Genomic DNA, 20,843 nt, shown 5'->3' with positions numbered 1-20,843 from the left:
ATGACGTCGTAGGTGGGTTTGGGCTGTACGGGAAACGCAGTTCATTCTGTTCTTAGCAGGATGGAATCTTCTGAGAACCTCAGTGTCCCTGTGATTCGTGGGTAAAACCTGGAGCCACAGGCTGAAAGCACTGAGTGGAGATCTTGGAAACTCTTTTATGCCCTCACTCTACCTTACATGACCATCCAGTTGGTTTTTTTAAAAAGGCAATCCATATTTTAAATAGTCTAACCATTACAGGAGGCATTTAAGAGTGTAGGTCCTAGAATCAGATCCCCTGGAGTTGAGCACTGCTAAGTTGTAATGCTCAGTTCCCTCGTCTGTAAAACAGGGTATTTTAATACCTATTTTGTCCTTGTCCTGAGGATTAAAGAAGAACAACGAATGTGAAGGACTTAGCACAGAGCAAGCACTCAGTAAGCCTTAGCACTTATTCCCAGGAATATTTCTGGTTGGAAAACATGTTCATGGTACCGGCCACAGGAGCGCTCTCTCTCCATCACATCTCCTACCTGTCTCCAAAATATTTGCACGCGCTCTCTCTGACTGCCCCACGGCTGCTCTGTGCTGTCTACGAGTGCGAGTGACCTCGCTTTAGAGATGGGGTCTTAGAAGGCCAGAGTAGCCATGTGACTTCTTCAAGGCCCTACGAAGCGTCCCGGCTGAGTCCCACCCCCAGTGCCTGCTCTACCATCTAGGATGCAAGTGCAATTCCAAGATGTCTCCTGGAAGCCAGATGCTGAGAGTTAAAGCAAGAGACTTCAATGCAAATATCGCCAGCCCAGCCTGCTGCTCTCCTCCCCACTGTGTCCTGTGTACAGGGCAGCAAAAGTCCTCGGCGCTGCAGCGCAGGTGGCCCCGGAAGGGCTCTGTGTGGAGACAGACAGAGGCAAGCAAACTGGCACCCTTCCCCAACCTTCCCCCTGGGGTCACCAGTGCAATTGCTTTTCACTGTGTAGCTATCCTCCGCTTTCCCTGGAAGGGAAGAGCCCTGAACCAGCCACGTCAGTCTTCCTGCATGGATAACTTGGTGTTCTTTGTGACACTGTCCAAGCCCAGATTCAGCTACTCCAGAGACAAATCCTCAGTTCCTTATCTACTGAGTATCCAACAGATCCCCTTTTAGGGATCCATTTAGGGTCCCGATGGATTAGGAAATGACAATGCTGGTAAAATCAGTTAGGCTGCACCACAAATCTGATAGATTTGGGTTATGGGGGTGAAGTAAAGGGAGGAAGAGGAAGAGGAGAGAGAAACACTTTCTCTTTTCTTTATATCGGCCTCCATAGATGCTAGTTAAGGCTCATGAGACATCCAAAGAGGTGATACGCGCAGCACCTCCAACACCTATTCCTTCAGGTACCCTTGCGTAGGAATGCCTCATCTTCCTGAATGCCCCTGTGCTTCCTGGTGGCTTGTACCTTACAAGTGGGTTTTCCCATTGCCAAACCAAAAGCGAAAGTGGCCTTCCTAGTTCTCTCAGAGGCCCTGGCCCATCCAAAGGATATTGTGATGCAGCAAGCCAGTGCCCAGGGGCACAGAGCCCTCCGTGTCCCTGCAGGTCAGGGTGGCTGCTCTGCCACCTACTCTGGCAGAGATGATATATTCTTTGAGCTTCCAGCAGCATCTGTGGGGGCTTAACTGGAGATACCAACCCAGGGCTGGAGAAGGAGCCCAAAATCCACGGCTGCTTGATCCAGCGGGTCACAGATGTCTCCAGTGATCCAGTGATCTTAGCAGAGGTCGTGTGCTGCGGGCCCAGACTCTTTGAGTGTGCATTTGCCATAATTTTTTTATAAGGCAGGGAAGCGCGTGACTCTTCAAACCGCATGTCCAAGTGCAAGTGCCCCCACGCCTAAAGCGGAACAGACCCCTGGTAAATGCAAAAGGGGGTGGAAGTCTTTCAGTGTCCGGCGGTCCAGAACTTGACCTATTTCCAAGCCCCCACTGTGGGGGCCTTAAGGAGACACCTTGACTCTGGGTCCCTGCAAGGTCCATGCATCACCCCCGCTCACTGGCCACGGGCATGTGCGCTGGCCTCTTCGGCTGGGATTCAACATCCCCTGAGATAGTGTGCTCTGTCCCTTGTTGTCCAGCCGGGACAACTGTGACAGGCTATGAAATAGGGCCATTCCATTTTGTGACGGAAGGTAAGTAATTCGGAGAAAACTGGCGGCAGCTGGGCTAGTGGGAGTTTTGCCTCCAGCGGCGGCAGCAGCAGCGGCCATGTTTATTAGGGTGCAACGGGAGATGGAAGAGTGCCCGAAGACCCTGCCATCCAAGGGCAGCCCCGACCTGGGCCGGGGCAGCAGAGGCCGGAACCTCAGGCGTGGAGAGGCCCGAGCCCCGTGGCAGTGCCAGGCTGGCCGCCCCCAGGGAGGGCGAGTCGCGAGTGGCCCACGCCTGCGTGTTCCCTGCCCGTGGCTGGGAGAGCTGGAATGGCAGAGCGCCAGCCGAGGGGCCAGGAGAGCAAGCACACACGCGAGCCACAGGACTGGATAACTCCCCTCCGCCTCTGTGCCAGCCTCTAAAATATCCCTGCAGAGAAAGGGGGTTAGCAAGTTTCTCCGGGAATCTTACAGGCCGTCCTTGGCCTTGCCCAAAGCCAAGGCTGACCCTGTGACATTTTCCTTTGAGTCAAGTAAGGACACTTTAAGGTGTCTCCTCTCATAGATAACAGAAGCCATCAGTTCGGTTGTATGCCGCATTTACTTTTTGTGGAGCAAGTGGCACCCGCCTGGGTTTTTCATTTTCCAAGCTGCACAACAAAGTCTCTTTGTTTTCTTGTGCTCTGAAAGGTGTGTAGATGCCTCACATCAGGCCGAAGTGGTGGCGCCAGCTGCCTCCCCCACCCCCAACTCTGCGGGAAGTGGAAAGACAGACTGTCCATCCTCCGTGGAACATTCCGCAGTCCCTATTCCGAGGGCACAGACTCCCCCCACCCTCCCGGCCAGCCGTGGCCTCCCTGTCACCAGCACAGAAGGCCACAGTGACAAATGGAGGCTGCTGCAGGATTTTTTGCCCCTTCTCTTCTTTTTCCCCGCCCTTCCCTTCCCTCCCCCCAGCCTTTTTTTCCAGCCTTGGCATAAAATGGTCAAATGATGTTCTACTGCAGAATTCAATTTCACAGTTCAGTTAGGTCCTTGATTACACTGCCAAATTCAGATTAATGTGCATTTAACGAACATGGAACAGGGGAATTCTGGCTGACAGCCAGCTGTAATCGTAGCAATTGATAGCTGTGTGGAGTTTTATACTCTGTCCACCCCAGAGCGCCGCTGGTGAAATTGATTGATGAAATGAATTCATTGCTATAATTATTTACAATTTTGAGACATCGCAAGCCTGTGTCTGACCCTGTCCTTGGAGATATCGCAGGCAAAGTGGAGAGGAAATCCAGCTGAGTTGTTAACTGGGCATTATTTATTCCCAGATAATACAGCTTTTGCTTTTTTCCCTTCGTGTCTATTCTTTCAGTATTTCAAGAGTCCTGTAGAAAGAATTTCTTCTCAGGATGAATCCGATTTTCAGTGACAGTTAGCGTCCTTGTCACAGTGCAGCTGAGCAGTTTGGCAGCCTGTGTCCTAATCGGCACAGCGATGGAGCGCGTCTTCTCTTCTTATCATGTGCCATATGGAAATCCCCTGAAAAGTGTGCAGAGCGCGGTCTGGTTTCTGAGAAGTTGCTTCCTTCGAAAGGATGGAGAGAAAAGCCTTTGCGCCGGCTCTTCATTGTTTCCTCTCCTGCCTCGTGGCTTCCCCGCACTGCGCTCTGCCCCCCGCGCCCTTGACGATAAGTCCTGTGAGGGTAGAAGCCTGTGAGGGGAGGCACATGGGCACACTTTTAAACACCCGTGCTCTCGCTGGCCCACTTCCCTGCACTGCGGTCTCACTGGAGGGGCCCTCGGCTCCTCGCCCGCGGTGCTGTAAGCCTGCTCATCTGGACCCCAGAGGTACTCCTTTTTTCCTAGAATTATTTATAAACCAGGTTAGGGAGAAGGTTGCACAGTTCAAGCTTTACTCCTTCAAAAGCCTTTCTCACGTGGGAATGTATGGGTGTGTATAATAGGATTTGTGGACCAATCCATCATTTCTGGTCCATCCACTAGGATATGATGGGAAAGACAATTTAGAGTAAGAGAATTAGATAATTGTGAAAGTGCACAGGTCGTGTAAGAAGGCAAGCAGGCCTTGTTTCAGAAGCGAGCTTGGCTCAAAGTCCTTCTCGTCGCTGAGTGCAAGTTCCGCTCTGACCACAGCAGAAATAGGAAGGATGAGTTACCTTCGCAGATGATCAACTCGACCCACATTTCTGGGATCCCTTTTTTTTTTTTTTTTTTTTTTTGAGCTGATTTCCCTAAGCCAAGGCTTTTTAAAAAAATCCCTTAATTTTCCTTCCCTCCCCCTCCCCCAGGCGTGATCATCCATCATTTGTGGCCTAATTCTTGCATCTTGCTCCAGGCTGCTCCAACACCTGGGTGCCCAGTGAAGCACCAGACCCAGGCTCCATCTCATTAGCTTCCCTCCCCGCGGTGCCCCCCCTGGCCTGGCCACCTTCCCCCTCTTCTCACTGGAGCGTCTCTCTGTGAACGCACCATGGGCCCAAGTTCTAAAGTGCCCTGGCTTTGAATCACAGCTCTGCTTCTTAGCAACTTTGGGACCTGTGAGACCTACTTAAGCCTCAGTCCCCTGTCCATGAAATGGACAATTCTGGGGCCTATCTCATCGCGTAACTTGAGGTTTAAATGTAAGAATGCACCTAAAGTGGTTTGGACAATGGCTGGAACATGGAGAGTGTGCCATAAATGTCACGTATGATTGTGGGCATAGCATCTATCACTCCGGCAGGGTTTGAGTTCTCATGGAGCAGTTGCTTCATGGAAGGCTCCCAGGAAATAAATGCTCTGCCTTTCGGCAAGGAGAGGGGGCCCCAGCCTCGATTCCACGGACCAAGCAATGGCATCTAATGGGAGAAAGGCCAAGGTGGGCAAGAAAGCAGGGCTCTGGTGCCACGTACTGACAGGTGGGACATCTAGACACCCTCCACCTGGCCACAAAGGGCTGACCTGTGTAGGAGATTGGGTCATGGAATCTTCTGGGGAATATGGGGCCATTCGTCTTGATTCCTTGGGGGCAGTTTCATCTCCCAGAGCCTCAGTTTTGTTACCTATAAAATAGAATAAATTGCCCCCACTTGCCTCAAAGCAAAAGAAGAGTGAGGTCTGCTGCAGCTCTGTGGGTCAGTGAGGCTCCCCATCGAGGAACCCACAGGGGTGTCACCAAGACCCAACCGAATGCCACGTTCTGGCAACGACAGCCCCAAACAGGGTCGCGCACGCGTTCCTCCTTCGTGAAGTCAGCCACTTTCCCACCAGCCTCTTCTTGAACGGCTGGGAGCCTGGAGGAAGGCAACCTGTTCTCTCACAGTAGAAGTTTCTCGCACGTGGCTAATTATTTAAGAGCCGCAGCCTCTTTCCAGCGGCCACAAAAGACGACAACAGCGTTTCATCTCAAAGACCCGATTTCCGAGGCCTCTGGCTCGCGGAGGACACCTCTGCTCCATCTCTGACTGGACATCGTCTCCTCCGCGCCAACGGCTGCGCTCTCCTGGCCGCATGCCGCTCGTAGGTTAAACATGGACTCTAGTAACGCGGCTCCCAGACAGGAAGGAAGAAAAGTGGCCGAACGACGCGTGAGGCGACCTTTGGCAGTCTCCCAGGATACAGCTTTCTTCGTTTTAGTCAGTCTTCAGAGATCGCATATAAACGCTTGTGGGAAATGAATTCAACTTCACTTAAAACACAAGAGCAAATCCTCAAAGGAAAACACAGGAAGAGAGGACTTTGTCTCAAGACACACTCAAAAAGAAAAGTCCGAGGTCCACTTCTTGACCCCTGATCTTGAGATTAAACTGGACTTGCCTAACCTTTAGCTTCTTATAAAGGAAGAATCCAGTTGTCTAAATTATACCTCCACCACACACACACACCCCAACACACACACAGCAACACAGAGGCTTAGTGTTTTTCGTATAACATTTTAATTATAATATAATATTCCACCTATCATAATTAAAGGTACCTTGCCACCAACACATAGTATGTCTTCAGTGAAAGTCAGCTAGTTTTTATTAATATTGTAGTTACCACTTTTTTTTTTCACATTTCCAGAACAGTGCTAGGAACTTTATACAATAATAGCAATACCTAATATTTATTGACCACTCGCTGTTCATATTCTTTCCTACACCTTGATCCTTTAGAATTCACAGTGATCTGTGATGTAGTTATTATTGTACCTCCCATTTTACAGATGAGGAAACTGAAGCACAGGGAGTTTAAATAATCTGCTCAATATGGCCCAGCTTTAAATGACAGACACATGTTTTTGAATCCATATCCTGTTCTCTTAAACACTCTCTAGGTTATCACAGGGAAGCCTCACAAGGAATGTGTTAGGATCCCCATTTTACAGGAGAGGAAACTGAGGCTCGGAGGCTTAGTGATTTGATGAAAGCCATATAAAGTCCGAACTCACTCCTAAGGATGTTTCCCAACAGCAGATTCTGCTCTGCACTCAGCTGTCCTCTGTGCTCTTGGGCGGAGGCTGTCTGCGTGGATGAGCTCTCTGGAGCAGAGCCGGGCACTCCCAGGGCCAGGAGGGGCCACACCGCCGGGAGGTGCCGCGGGGCAGCACTGCCGTGAACAGTGAAGAAGAGCTGAGAATGGTGCCATGGGGCAATTTTCAAGGGCCCACTGTGTGCAGACCTTGCTCTCTGGCCTGATGGGATTTGCATCCCCCTGTGCAGTGTGATGGGGCTGGAGTCTGGGACACCTGCCTTCTTCCAGAATGACACCAGGTCATCAGATCCCATGAACAACAGGCTCGTCCTCCTTCCCTTCTCAGGGTGACGGTTCATGACTCCTTCTGTCTTGAAAGGCTTTCCTCCCTCGGCTCTGCGGCCCCTGGCTCGCAGGCTGTTCTTCCTGCCTCCTGGCTGCCCTTTCTAGTTTCTAAATGTTGGCGTCCTTAGACCTGCAGGCAGCATGATGATGCTCAGATTTGTATCTCCAGCTTCAGCTCTTCCCTGAACCAAGGCAGGCACAATGTACCCACCTAAGTGACATCTCACGTGGATGGCTAAGAACCCTCGTACACTTTACCTGGCCCAACAGAACTCTTGAGTTCTCCCCATGTATTAGCTAGTGATGGATGTGTAATATACTAAAACTTCGTGGCTTACAACGACAAACATTGACTCCTCACCCAGTTTGTGTGTGAGGCCTCTGGACGAGACGTGGCCAGAGGCTTCTGGCCTGGTTCTCTCATGAGTGGCAGTCAAGACGTCAGCCAGGACCGCAGTCATCTGAGGCCAAATGGGGCTAGGAGGTCTCCTTCTAAGATAGCTGGCATGCTGTTGGCAGAAGGACTCGCTTCCCAGCTGGCTCTTGGCAGGAGGCCTCTCAGTTCCTGTCCCTGCTCGTGTGTCCTCCCAACATGGAAGCTGGGGGTAGCCAGAACAAGTGACCTGAGAGAGCACAAAGAAGCCACGATGCCTTCTTTGACCTGGCCTCCGAAGGCACTTGCCATCACTTCCGCTGATTTCTTTTGATCAAACAGATCAACCCTGATACAAACTGGGGCAAGGACTACCCAAGGATACGGATACCAGGAGGCAGGAGCATTTGGAGCTATTTTGGAGGCTGGTCACCCCGCCCCAGGAGCCCACTCCTGCCTTTGTGTCCCTCGGATCATTACACGGCCTATTGCCCAGGCTGAAGTCCTGGGACTCATCTTCATCTCCTGTCTTTTGGACTCTTCATGCAATCCATAGCAAATCTTGCCAGCTCGATCTTCAGACCCTGCCTCGGATCCCACCATTTCCTGCCCTATCTAGAGCAACCACCCTAATCTCAGCCAACACTGCCTGCAGTAACCTAACCAGCATGCCTGCCACCACCTTGGCACCAAAGTCTCTTCTGCTCCGGCATCCAGAGAGAGTCAGGTAGTATCCCTCCTCTGCTCAGCAACCCCCAATGGCTCCCATCTGGACCAAAGCAAAAGCCCACATCTTTGCCACGGTCTGCATGCCCTGGGCCCTGGCTGCTTCCCTGTCCCTCCTGCAGCTTGCCTGCCGCTCCGCTCCAGCCACACCGGCCTTCTTGCTGGGCCTCAAGTATCCCGCCAGGGGCTGCTCCCTCCGCCTGGACCGCCGTGTTCCCTGGGCCATCCAAGGGCTAATTCCCTCCCTTCGGCCAGGGTTCTGCTCAGCTGACACCCCCTTAGGCCTTCCTTGGTGACCCCATCCAAGATGGCACCGCATCTGTCTCATCACCCTCGTCCTGCTTTACTTCTTATCTTGTCACTACTAAGCCACATGCTGTGGATCTATTGATCTACTTGGTTATCGTCTGCCTCTGTAGAATGTAAATTCCAGAAGGCTGAGATACCATCCATTTTGATTATTGCTAGACCCTCCCCAGGCCTAAAACAGTGCTTAGAACGTAACGCTTGTGTAATGAATTCATCTCAGTTTGATGAAGGAATGAATACATTACGTGGGAGTGGTCATTTCATCTGGAACAGTGCTGTCCAATGCAGTAGCCACGGAGTACTTAAAATGTGACTAGTGTAACCAAAGAACTGACATGTTCATTTATTTCATTGTATTTTAATTTAATTTTAATAGCCCGAGGATCTAGGTCTGCGCTGTGCAGACCTAGATCCTTGGGTGGGGCAAGTAAATGGGCCCCAGATATCCCAGCAGGGTGGAAGCACAAACCTGCTTTCGGCACCTCTGCCGAATGGGCACTGAGCTGTCAGCAGGGTCTTGCGGGAAGGTGTGCATTGCTCGCTGAGTACTGTGTGCCCTGAGCAGGGAGGCGAAAGGGGCAGACCCAGTGGGCTATTCCCTTCCTTGGCCCCAGGCATTCCAAGGGTGGCCAGAGCTCCTCCCTGCTGCCTTCCGGGGAGGGACTGCTGGAACCTACAGCGACGGTCAGAAGAGGACAGCCCCTGGCAGGTGTCCCCGGCCCCAGCCCTGCCTGCCCTCCCCATTCTCCTCCACTAAGCACTCTCCAGTCCTCTTCAAAACCAGCGTGGAACGTTCATGGCTGGGGTCCTCTTGAGGAAATAACCTTCTCACACACACCCCTGCCAAGATTGGTTACTCTCGTTGGTTCTGCTTTTATTTATTTGGTGAGAACTCTGCGTACGTTGCCGGCACTTCCCTCTCTACCCCTCTTCTCCTTAGGAGCGGGGCCAGCTCCTACCACCTGGAGCAGGAGCTCAGGAGGACAGATCAGGGCCGCCCCCTCCTCATGTTCCTCCCCAAAATGAGAGCAGAAGCCCAGGATCCTGAATGAGGGATGGAGCCTTTCATTCCTCAGTGAGGGAACAGGGCGGAAACCACAAACACACCCTGAACGTTAGCCCACGTGCGCTCCTGTGCCCCCTGCAGTGCACCTGCGTGGGGGCAGGACTTCCCCAAGTGTAGCGGCTGCTGGTGGGCCAGCCCCATCGCTGTCACCTGTGCTTCTGTCCGCCAGGGTGACGTTCTTTTGACTAAGGTGCTGGTTCTCAAACAGGGGCAGTTTTGAAGAAACTCTTCCAGGGGCCATTGGGCAACATTTCAAGACCCCCTCGGTTGTCACTGCAGAAGAGGGTCCCGGGGGAGGAGGTGCTCCTGGCATCTAGTGGGTGGAGGTCAGGGTGCTGCTAAACAGCCTACAGTGAACAGGACAGTCCCCACGACAAAGAATTACCTGCCCCAATGCCGCCAGTGCTGGGACCAGGGCTGCCTCTGGCTGCTGGGTTCATGTTCCCGGAAGCAGACGTCAAGTCGGAGGAGCAGGTGCAGAGACGGCCCCGCCCGGCCCATCTGGGGCAGCTCCGAAGCGCGGCTCTGCCCGGCTCCGCCTGCGGCACTGGGCTCCAGGGCCTCGGGGGGACCTTGCTGGAAAGCTCACCCTCCTCGGCACGTTCCCCTTCCCTGTCTCGTCTCATCACTCCTGGGATGGTCTCTCACTACTTGCATTTGAATCTGAAGATTTTTTGTTACCTTTTCTTTTATTCAGTATATTAATACTATTGGAAATTTCCCACTCCTTCACTTTCAAACGCAAGTCTGTTGGTATTCCTTGCATTTACAATAGTGTATTATCATCACCAACATCCATTTCTCCCACTCTTCCAAAACCTCCATCAAAAATTCTGCACCCCTTACTAATGAAAGGGGATATTGATGTGGGGGGAGGGGGCAGGAAGTGGAGTATATGGGAGCCTCTTACATTTTTTAACATGTTTTGTGTGATCTGTTTATCTTTTAAAAAAAGACAAAAATTTTTTTAAAAAATTCTGCACTCATTGACTCCCCTTTCCCCTTTCCCCACTCCACTTCCATACCTGCTACCCTGTCTCTGTCTCTATGACGTGTGCTTATCCTAGGTATCCCACACAATCTTTGTCTTTTTGGCTCTTTCCGCTCAATGTGATGTCTTCTGGGTTCTTCCAGATAGTCGCACGTATCAGAACTTCATTCCTTTTTACGGTTGAACGTATGGGGAGGTTGGGAGGGTTGATAAAGGGTGGGAGCAGGAGAGACCCTGGGCCCGCCAGGTAAGCCCCAGCCACCCTTCGCGTGGCCAGCTGTGGGGTGGCAGGTAGACGCGACACCTCAGCGTCCTCTGTCCGCTTCTGTCTTCCCAGGTGGATTACGATCGCGCCCAGCTGGTCGTCAGCCCTCCACTGTCAGGATCTACCTACCCCAGGGGCCCCGCCAAACTACCTCAAAGTCAAAGCAAAGTGGGCTGCTCCTCCAGCAGCCCCCAGTACCCGCCGGGCTACCACAAAGCCACCCTGTACCACCACCCCTCCCTGCAGAGCAGTTCCCAGTACATCTCCACGGCCTCTTACCTGAGCTCTCTCAGCATCTCCTCCAGCTCCTACCCCCCACCCAGCTGGGGCTCCTCCGCAGACCAGCAGCCCTCCAGGGTGTCCCACGAACAGTTCCGGGCTGCCCTGCAGCTGGTGGTCAGCCCAGGAGACCCCAGGGAGTACTTGGACGACTTCATCAAAATCGGGGAGGGCTCCACCGGGATTGTGTGCATCGCCACCGAGAGACACACCGGGAAGCAAGTTGCAGTGAAGAAGATGGACCTCCGGAAGCAGCAGAGGCGAGAGCTGCTTTTTAATGAGGTGCGTGGTTCTCTCTTATCCAGCACTTACTTCCCATGCCACACATAGTACCTACACATTTGGAACATCAGGAAGGCAATGACTATAAAGACAAAAATAGCATCCCCCTTCGTCCCACCTTCTGGTCTTTTCCTAAGCATGTAGGCTGTTCCCATTTATAATGTACTTCCTGTGTGCTGCCCCTGAGCTAAGCAGTGATCCTCACGACAGCTGTGGGAAGTGGAAAATGTTATCGCCCTTTTAGCAACAGACAGGTTAAGAGACTTACCCGGGGTGGGACAATAAGCTCAGGCTGATTTGCGATTGAATCTTTTGTCTACCAGGTTTGAAATCCTTATGCTACACTGTCTATTGACATGGATAGATGATAGATCAATAGACCGATTGATTGATAGATCGATAGATCAATAGATAGATAGATTATACAACTAGCTAACTAGATTGATCAGTTGATGGATTAACCAAAAGATAGAGATGGAGCTAGAGGCATACTCATGCCCATATTCCCATACAGGGTAATACCCTGTTATACTCTCTGTAGATACTGTTTTAAATCCCAGTAAATGGATGAGAAATGGATTGGCTCTCATCCTTTAGGAACTTTAAATTTTTTTCTCATTCTAAAATAGTAATAATTCTTCCTTTGAAAACTTGGGGAATACAGAAAAATTCCAATTACCTCACAACCAAGCAATAACCTACATTAATATTTCAGTATTTCCTTTCCTTCTTTTTTCTGTTTACATATCTCTTTTATTGGGAAGAGTTCTATATATGTAGTTTAATAATTTCCAGTTGTATTTAATGTCATACTTAAGGTATTCTCCTAGTAAATATGTATCTAAAGCATCATTTTAATGTCCTAATAGTCTTCTATCATATGTACACAACAAATTCTCTACAACAGTCTCTGGTTTATGTTGGTTCCAGTTTGTCACTTTTATAATTTTGCAATTAGTGTTGTTGCACATAAGTGTTTGGCCTCATATCTGATAGTTTTCTTAGCTTCCTAGAAGTGGAATGAACAGATGAAATGACGTGTAAATGTTTCTTAGAGAAATGATATATAACATTGATTTCCAGAAGGTTTGTACCAATTTGGACCTTCAGTATTAGTCCTGACATTGAATACTACCATATTATCTCTGTTAATCTGATAACCATACATAAATCTTACTATTTTAATTAGCATTTTATTACTAGTGAGAATGAATTTATTTTCACTTGTTTATAGGGCGTTTTTATTCTTCATGGAACTATATATGCCCTTTACACAGTTTTCAGTTAGAGTGGTACCGTTCTTACTGATTTTTAAAAGCTCTTTGTATATTAAGGAATTTACCCTTTACTGTTTATTTGTTGCATATGTTTTTCCACTCACTTGTATGCCTTTTAAATTTGCCTATCACTTGAGAGGTCTCAAGTACACATCAGTGGGGGAACTGTGAGTACCTATGTCCCGGAAACACATTTTAGAGGTAATATTCCTTTCATAATTTTGGGGGACTTTGGGGAAAGAGGTGATCTTTTGTGGGTGGGGAAGCTAAGTCCTCCAGCTGTGAAGTCAGGATTCTAACATTACATAATATGTCTGTCTCACATCTCGTAACTCTCAGAACCTTCCAGAGTCTCTTGACCTCTGTTGCTTTCTACTGTGAAAGTGCCCTCCAAAGCAGGCAGAGGTTGTCTGATTAGTACACAGTGCTCATTTCTTTCCCATGCTCTGAATCTCTCAGAGAGCACTGATGAGCTTCCCAATCCTTAGTTCCTAATTTCTGGAATTTATTTCCAAACCACAATGCCAGAACAGACAGCACAATGTCTGCGAATAAATGACTCGGATTTATTATTTACGACTACATCTGAAAAGAGAGGCAGCCACCGGGCAACAATTCCTGGGAGTTCTCTCCAGCCAGCACAAGCAAATTAAATGCTTGCAATGCCGAGGCCACACTCGTTCTTGCCTTCGAGGTACAGTCTTGTATGCAGACTCCACTCAGATCTTCTCCCAAGGAAAGCTGAAAGGGGTCTTCTGGCCCCCCCACACCTAATCACTGCTTGCCTCATTCTCTTAGGGGCTCACCATAAGATGGCAAGCCTTCTGCCAGGGTGGCCACAGGGGAGGGTGCGCAGTGCCTCTGATGGACCCATAGGGATGTCACACCCCCCTTAGAAGTCCCCTAAATGCCCCCTCGCCAGTGCAGACCTTCCCAGGGTTCTACCTGACTTCCCTCCCTGTTGGTCCCTCTCTCCAAGGTCCAGTGGACAGGCCCAATTTCTCCCAAATGAATCACTCGATCCTTTTTGTATTTCCACTAGCTCCCCTCAATGCCATTTTTTGGGTCTGTTATAGATTGCTGAATAGATTCCCCCACAACCGATACTTCCCAATCAATTGAACTGATAAGCAGGTGTGGCCCTGAGGGCAAAAGAAGCCAGATTTCACCGTCACAAGTCAAAGCCTACTTTCCCTTTTGTCCAGGTTGTAATCATGCGGGATTACCACCACGACAACGTAGTCGACATGTACAACAGCTATCTCGTCGGCGATGAACTCTGGGTGGTCATGGAATTTCTAGAAGGTGGTGCCTTGACAGACATCGTTACTCATACCAGGTAAGCTAAGTTTATTATGCAGAAAAACCATTCCAGGTACGTATTGCTCTTATCCAGGTTGAAGCCTCAGTGACTCAACTCATGAACCCTTAGAAAAGCGTTTGGAGGCAGGGAACACTAACCTTTCCCTTGTGTTTCCCAAAGTGCCTTTTATAATTCAAGGCGTGTACAGTGCACTCATTCAACTAGCATCGTCCCCGCCCTCTGCCAGTCCATTGATTTAAAATCAGCAAGCTGCCGAGAAGGAAGTTTCAGTGACAAATAATAGAATCCCCTGTCACCTGTGCAGATTTTGAAAGTTGAATTTTGTTCACCTGAAGTCCTGTGTCATTGCTGTGTGCTGACACCACCCGGTGTGGAAGGGGCAGGTGGATGCTCAAAGTTTTGTATCATACTAATGAATGTAAGAGGAGAAAGCCTTCAAATCTGGGTTAAAATCATCTCGCAAGTAACAAAGATTGATTACCAGCCCATGGCCTCAGCTTCTTGCTATCTGCTGTGTCCGTTGAGGCTTGTTCATGAAGTGCTTACTGAGCACCTCTTCTGTGCCAGGCTCTTTCCTGAATGCTGGGGATACAGAGGATGCAAAGGAATAAGGCTCAGATGCATTCCCTGAGGGAAGTCACAGAGAAGAAATAAATACAATACCTGTGCAAAATGTAGATAAGTAGCACAGAAGAATACCTGAGTGTCCCTATCAGGAAAGACTTCCGATATAAGGTGATGCCTGAAATGGGTGTTGAGAGGTGAGTGGTTTTCCAAGAAGGCGAGTGGGAGACAAAGGCAGAAGAAAGAGTAAGTGCTAGGCAGCTTCTCTGACTCTGCTATGCCCAGGAATCACCTGTGCAGCACCTGCTAAGTGGGAGGGGCTTGTCCAGGAGCCCCCAGGGGACACCAGGGCTGCTGTTCCCAGACCACTACTTGGTAGCTGGGTTTTGAGGCACAGACATAGAAAACAGAGTGTGTGTTTGGAAAACTTGAAGGTTGGTCTTGCTGACACATCACATGCCAAAGAGTTAAGAGAGCACTGTCATGATGTCATGAAGGAAGGGCATTGGGCATTAGCTGGAGTCTCCAGAATGGTGCCCAAATCGAAGTGGATCCAGTGAGCAACAATAGGGGAAAGCAAGGCAGCCAGAAAGCATCGCGGACCCCGTGGGGGCTCAAGTGTGCTACTGTTTGGCCACTGGAAGGAAGCAGAGCTTCAGTCGTGCCTGCAACAGCTCTCAGCCTGCAGTGGGCCTTCTAGAAATGAAGGGGCGTGAGCAAAGCCCCTGACCACTTCCAGTGGACTCTGCAGCTGGCAGCTTCCTGTTGGGGGAGCCCCAGGACACACACCCCTCTCTGCCTACAAAAATACCTAAGAACTTATAGGAACAAATGTACTGAAGAGACCTAAGAACAAGACAAATGTGCTTTGCCTGTAAAACAGTTCATAAAAATATGGCCAAGGGAGGGGCTTTTCCTTGCCTTGGGGGAGCATTAGATAGCTGCACGTCTCTCCAGAGCTCGCCCTTTGTCGCGGTTCTTTCAAATCTTATTTTGTAGCAAGTGCTGCTTAAAGCCCAGCCTGGCTGGAGTCCATTGTCATCTTCTCCCACCAGTTTGGCCAACCCAGTTTCCCATAAGGGCACAGTAGCTCTGGAAAGCATTAGGAAATTGTGTATCAAGGAATGCCATGAATATTTGGAATCTGAAAGCCTTAAACTGATAAATTAAGAGAGCCTCTTAGAGTAGATATTCAGTAGATGCTTGATTGATCGGTTGATGGACTGATTGATAAAACACCTAACCCCTTGCTACACAACGTGTGATCTAAGGATCAGCAGCACTGACCTCACCTGGGAGCTTAGGAGAAATGCAGACTCGCAGGCAATCTCGGGCCCCAGCCTGCGCTTCCTGAATGAGAATCCAAAATCTAGCCCAAGGTACAGGTGTTTCTTAAGCACACTGAAGTTTGAGCACTAACGCAGCATCTTGTTCAATTACATCCTACTAATTCCAGGAAAGAAAGGGTTCCAGAAGAGAAGGAAAGTTCTAAGCACAGCCAGGTTCTTCATGCATTCATCTCTTTAATGCAGGTATTGATGCACCTGTCTGTCAGAGGACGAAGCAACAATTTAGAAATGAGAAATGTCTTGCTCAAGTTCCCATACTTAATAATTGACAGAACCAGGTTTGAATTTGGGGTTGAGGTAAGAAATGAGGCATCTTTCTCCCCTACCAGAAGTAGAAAGCACCAGCCCTTCTCCAGTTGGCTCTGTACATTTATAAAGCCCCTGCAGTAGGAATCCTTCCCTAGCATTTGTCACATATGTGAGCTCTAGGTGATCCCCTAGTTGGTAATGGAGGCTCAGATACAATTACTTGTTTTGTTATAGCCAACCTATAAAGAATTTTATGCCTGCTTCAAAGAACTCAAACCCCTTGGATTCCAAGAAAACTTACCGTAAGGCACATCTGGGGAAGCGGACTTGGCCCAGTGGTTAGGGCGTCCGTCTACCACATGGGAGGTCCACGGTTCAAACCCCGGGCCTCCTTGACCCGTGTGGAGCTGGCCCATGTGTAGTGCTGATGTGCGCAAGGAGTGCTGTGCCATGAGGCCCCATGCGCAAGGAGTGCACCCCGTAAGGGGAGCCACCCAGCACGAAAGAAAGTGCAGCCTGCCCAGGAATGGCACTGCACACACAGAGAGCTGATACAACAAGATGATACAACAAAAAAAAGAAACACAGATTTCCATGCCGCTGACAACAGAAGCGAACAAAGAACACGCAGCAAATAGACACAGAGAACAGACAATTGGGGTGGGGGGTGGGGGAATAAATAAATAAATAAATCTAAAAAAATCTAAAAAAAAAAGGCACATCTGAGCTTTTCCCAGCTGCTGCTGCTCGAAACCTCAGAGATGGTCCCACACAGTGACTGGCACACTTACCACAAAGCCGGAGCCCAAAGGTTTCAGGCTCCCTCTGCATTTCAGGCAGGAATGTTTCTTCTCACTTGCCTTTGTATGGAACCAATTCATCTCTGCAGGATCCTCTGTGAAGGGGAGGGCTGGTCTCTTTATCCCTCCACTGCTCTCCTCATTGGTCATCTCCTCTGATTTTACTTGGAATCCCAGCATCAACACATCGCGGTTTGCTGGCATCAACAAGACTGAAGCTCAGGTCCAAGGCCCTCCATTTCCTCGTCCCACTGAGCTAAGGTTTTCCTGGGTTACTGGGATTTCCAAGGCATCCTTCAGCATAGGCTCTGGCCAAGTAGACCCTCTGTGTCTCCTGCTGACCCCCCCTGTTTGCATAATAGCTTGTTTTAGGATTTCTTACCCATCTGTTTTCTGTATCTCTGTGATAGGAAGGAAGTTTTAGACCTAGATGAGTTAGGCAGGTGAGTAATTTTGAGGATGTTAAGCATTCCCTGATGTCCAAATAGTTCTTCCTATCTAGATTCTTCAGTGGCTTACCTATGCCACTCATTGCGCAGATCTCTTGAGTTGCAAGGCAGTGCAGTAGACAGAAAAGGTAGAAAAGCCTGGGCTTCGAGCTCAAAAAGAGACAGGCCTGAACCATAACCTGACCCCTTTCTTAGCTGTGCAACCTTGGACAAGTCATCTGACCTCAATTTCTTTGTCCAAAACCAGAACTACCTTCTTTGCCGGGGTGCAGCTATGAGATGGGGCACACGCAGGGCTGTGCGTGGGCTTTCGCATTCCCGTGGCCCATTCATGAAAATCCCTCCATTCACGCTCAGGGGCTAGTAACTCTCAGGCCTGATTTCCTTCTGACAGAAGGGATCTGGAGCAATTAAAGCTGCAGTTCCCAGAAATGGGAGAGGAAGGGCCAATGGGGAGCAAGGAAAAGTCTCGGAAGTGAGAACTTAAATGGCCAATTTCCACTTTGCCTGAGGTCAGCCCAAGAGAAATGCAGCTGCTAAGGAAATGGAGACCCTAGAAAGCTAAAGGTTACCTGCAGCCATACCTGGGGCCCCAGGGCACTGACACCAAGTGTTCTCCCTCCATAAGCCCCTGGGGGTTTGTCCTTGCTTAAAGAATTATCTGTAAGAGTCCATGGAGGTACACTGGCATTAACCACCCAAAAACCAACAGATGGGGCCTCTTTCCTTTGCCTTAGAGTTGCCCCTTGTCATCCTCAGTGCCAAGCCGTGTTCTGGGATTAAGAGACCAGAAACTTCTTTTTCTCTGCCTGCAAGATGTGTCAGACACGGGCTCAAGAGCGTGGACTGGTTCACCAGAATGCCAGGAAGCTGCCTCTGGATCATCTCAAAGAGGTTCTTAAACCTGTCCTTTCATGTTCTCTCCTTTATAGAATGAACGAAGAGCAGATAGCGACCGTCTGTCTGTCGGTTCTTAGAGCCCTCTCCTACCTTCACAACCAGGGAGTGATTCACAGGGACATCAAGAGCGACTCCATCCTCCTGACGAGTGACGGCCGGGTAAGAGGTCACGGTTGGCCCCTCTGGAATTTACCTTCTCATGTCACCTGTCACGAGCAGTTTCCTCTTCACGCTATCTCATAACTCTAATTTTCTTAATCACATGACACCTACCAAAAGGCTTACGAAGAGGGAATTATCGGCTTCTTTGTTATCCTGTTAGTCAGAATTACCTGACCTGAATTTGACAGATCACTTTCCACCCTAACATTGGAAACTATGGAATTTTTTTTCCTGCCAGCTTCCTATTTTTGTTGGAGGAAAGGAGTTGACTTTTCCAGGACTGCGTCTACCCTCTTAGAGGGGATATGCATTGCTCAGAGGTCCTGCAGGAAATAGAAGACAAACTTCACTTGGATAGTTTTAGATAGTTTTACGTCTTGTTTTTTTGCAAGAGATTTTTAAAAAATGTATGGGAGCACATATCTGTCAGCTTTTGCTATATAACAAACTACCCTAAGACTTTATGGCTTCAGATGAAAACCATTCATTCGCTCATAATTCAGTTGTCGACTTGAGCTGAGCTCAGCTGGGACAGTTCACCTCTGCTCCATGTGGTGTCAGCTGAGCTCCCTCAAGCATTGTGGTCAGCCTGAAGTTGTGGGGGGCGGGGCTGGCTGGCTCTCAGCAGGGGAAGTGAAGTACTGGGCTGTGTGGCCCTGTCTCCAACGGGACAAGTCCCAGCTTATTCCCACTTGGCTGTGCAAGGTTTGCAAGAGCAGCACAAGAGGCAGGACCCAGTGCTCAAGAACTTTTCAACCCTTTGCTTAGGTCACATTTGCCAATGCGCCATCAGGTGAAACAAGTCATATGCACAAGCCAGGGTTCAAGGAATAGGGAGACAGAATCCACCTCTTGTTGGTTGCAAAGTCACATTGCAGAAGGACATGGATATAGGGAGGGAAGGAATGCGTGGCCATTTCACAGAGCCTACTAGAGCAGGGACACTGTAGGCAAAGGGCAGGGACCCTCCCCTGCTCAGACAGCAAGCCTTCACAGCCTTAGAACACAATTTGCAAAGCATTGAACTGCTCCACAATCAGCTCTGGAGGCTGGCTCTTACAGAGCTAAGAGAGCAGGGCACTTTGGAGCCAAGTTTCCTTTCCCAGTTTCTAGAGATTGGTGGTGCAGTTTTCCTTACTCTACGTACATGTCAGGTATCAAAGTCAGACACGAGATGCCGGCAATAATTCAGTAATTTAACCAGCATTGTATGAAAGATCGTTAGATCATCCACTGCCATTCTCGAAGGCAGAACTTGGACCTCAAACATCTCCTATACCCCCATATACCCAGAAAAGAGCTCACAGGGATTGGCGCGTTGGAAGTGTTCTCCGGTCATATTGATTGTGGACTTGTTCATTCATTAAATAAATCTTGGCTGAATGCCCACTGTGTGCCAGCCTTATAGGACCTAAGGATGAACAAAGAAAAATGACTGCTTCCCTCAAGCTTATTTAGGGAGGCGGGGATCTGATAATAAACAAATGAAACCGCCACAGACAGGCGGTGGTAAGTGGTGGGTTTTCTGTGATGAATTCGCTTAGCAGCGTAAGGAGGATGGCTAGTGACGGGGAGGGACTCCGTGATGGAGGCTGGATAGAAGAATGACGCAGTGGCATCCTAGAGCCGCAGGAGCAGTCCACCTGGCTGTCTGGGATGAGAGTGACCCAGGCCGTGGAACAGTGGGGCGAGCGGACCCGGTGCCTCTCAGCCGTGTGTCCCGAGTCTCTTGGTCACACTTCAGAACAGCACACCACATTGGCTCCAGGGTTTCTTCAGTTTTTACAGATCAAAAAAAAAATTTTTTTTCCCCAGAAAGTAGAGATGGGGTGTAGCTGCTGCAAGGAAAGACTGAAAGAATATTTTTATCCTAACCAGTTATATATGTTATATAGAGGAGAAATGTTCATTTATCTATTGCCGTATAACAGAGCACAAGACTGGTTTATAAACAATTTTTTCTTTAAGATATTTAGCTTACATAAATGTTACATAAAAAATGCAGGGGATTCCCAGATGCCCCACTCCCTACACTTCCCATGTTTTCCCACATTAACAACATCCCTCATTAGTGTGTGGTACATTTGTTACAATTGAAGAACACATGTTGGAGCATTGCCATTAAGTGTGGATTATAATTTACATTATAGTTTACACTCTTTCCTGCTCAATTTTGTAAGTTATGACATTTATATACCAGCCTGTTGTTTCATTGCAACATCATTCAGGACAATTCCAATATCCCGAAAATGCCCCCATGGTACACCTGTTTTTCCCCTCTTTCCTCTCAGAACCTCTAGTGACCACTGCCTCCATATCAATGATAAAAGCTCTTCCATTGCTAGAATAACAATAAGTCTATAGTAGAAGAATAATAAGTCTACTCTAGTCCATTGTTCATTTCCCAATCCTGAGGATTCTGGGATGGTGATGCCCACTCTGCCTCTAATTGAAAGGGGGCTTAGATCCCAAGGGGCAGATGATGGGACTCTCTTGCTTGCGGTTGTAGATGTTCTCTGTTCCTTGGGATGGTCATGTCCATCATCATCTCCTTGATAGTTGTCCTGGGTGAGT

General features: G+C 49.2%; 1 protein-coding gene across 2 annotated transcripts in view; it reads left to right on the top strand.

The window, feature by feature from the left end:
• PAK5 (p21 (RAC1) activated kinase 5) overlaps nucleotides 1-20,843 on the top strand; it is a 309,974-nt gene that overhangs the window by 273,185 nt on the left and 15,946 nt on the right. For both annotated transcript variants that reach the window (XM_058287556.2, XM_071211561.1), the window contains exons 6-8: nucleotides 10,707-11,195; nucleotides 13,678-13,811; nucleotides 18,140-18,266. In XM_058287556.2, coding sequence (XP_058143539.1) covers nucleotides 10,707-11,195; nucleotides 13,678-13,811; nucleotides 18,140-18,266 — 750 coding nt within the window. The remainder of the gene's footprint in view (nucleotides 1-10,706; nucleotides 11,196-13,677; nucleotides 13,812-18,139; nucleotides 18,267-20,843) is intronic.

The sequence above is a fragment of the Dasypus novemcinctus genome, chromosome 24 (assembly GCF_030445035.2).
Source record: "Dasypus novemcinctus isolate mDasNov1 chromosome 24, mDasNov1.1.hap2, whole genome shotgun sequence".
NCBI lineage: Eukaryota > Metazoa > Chordata > Mammalia > Cingulata > Dasypodidae > Dasypus > Dasypus novemcinctus.
The sequence above is the reverse complement of the archived record's forward strand: the minus strand, read 5'-3'. Positions and strand labels throughout refer to the sequence as shown.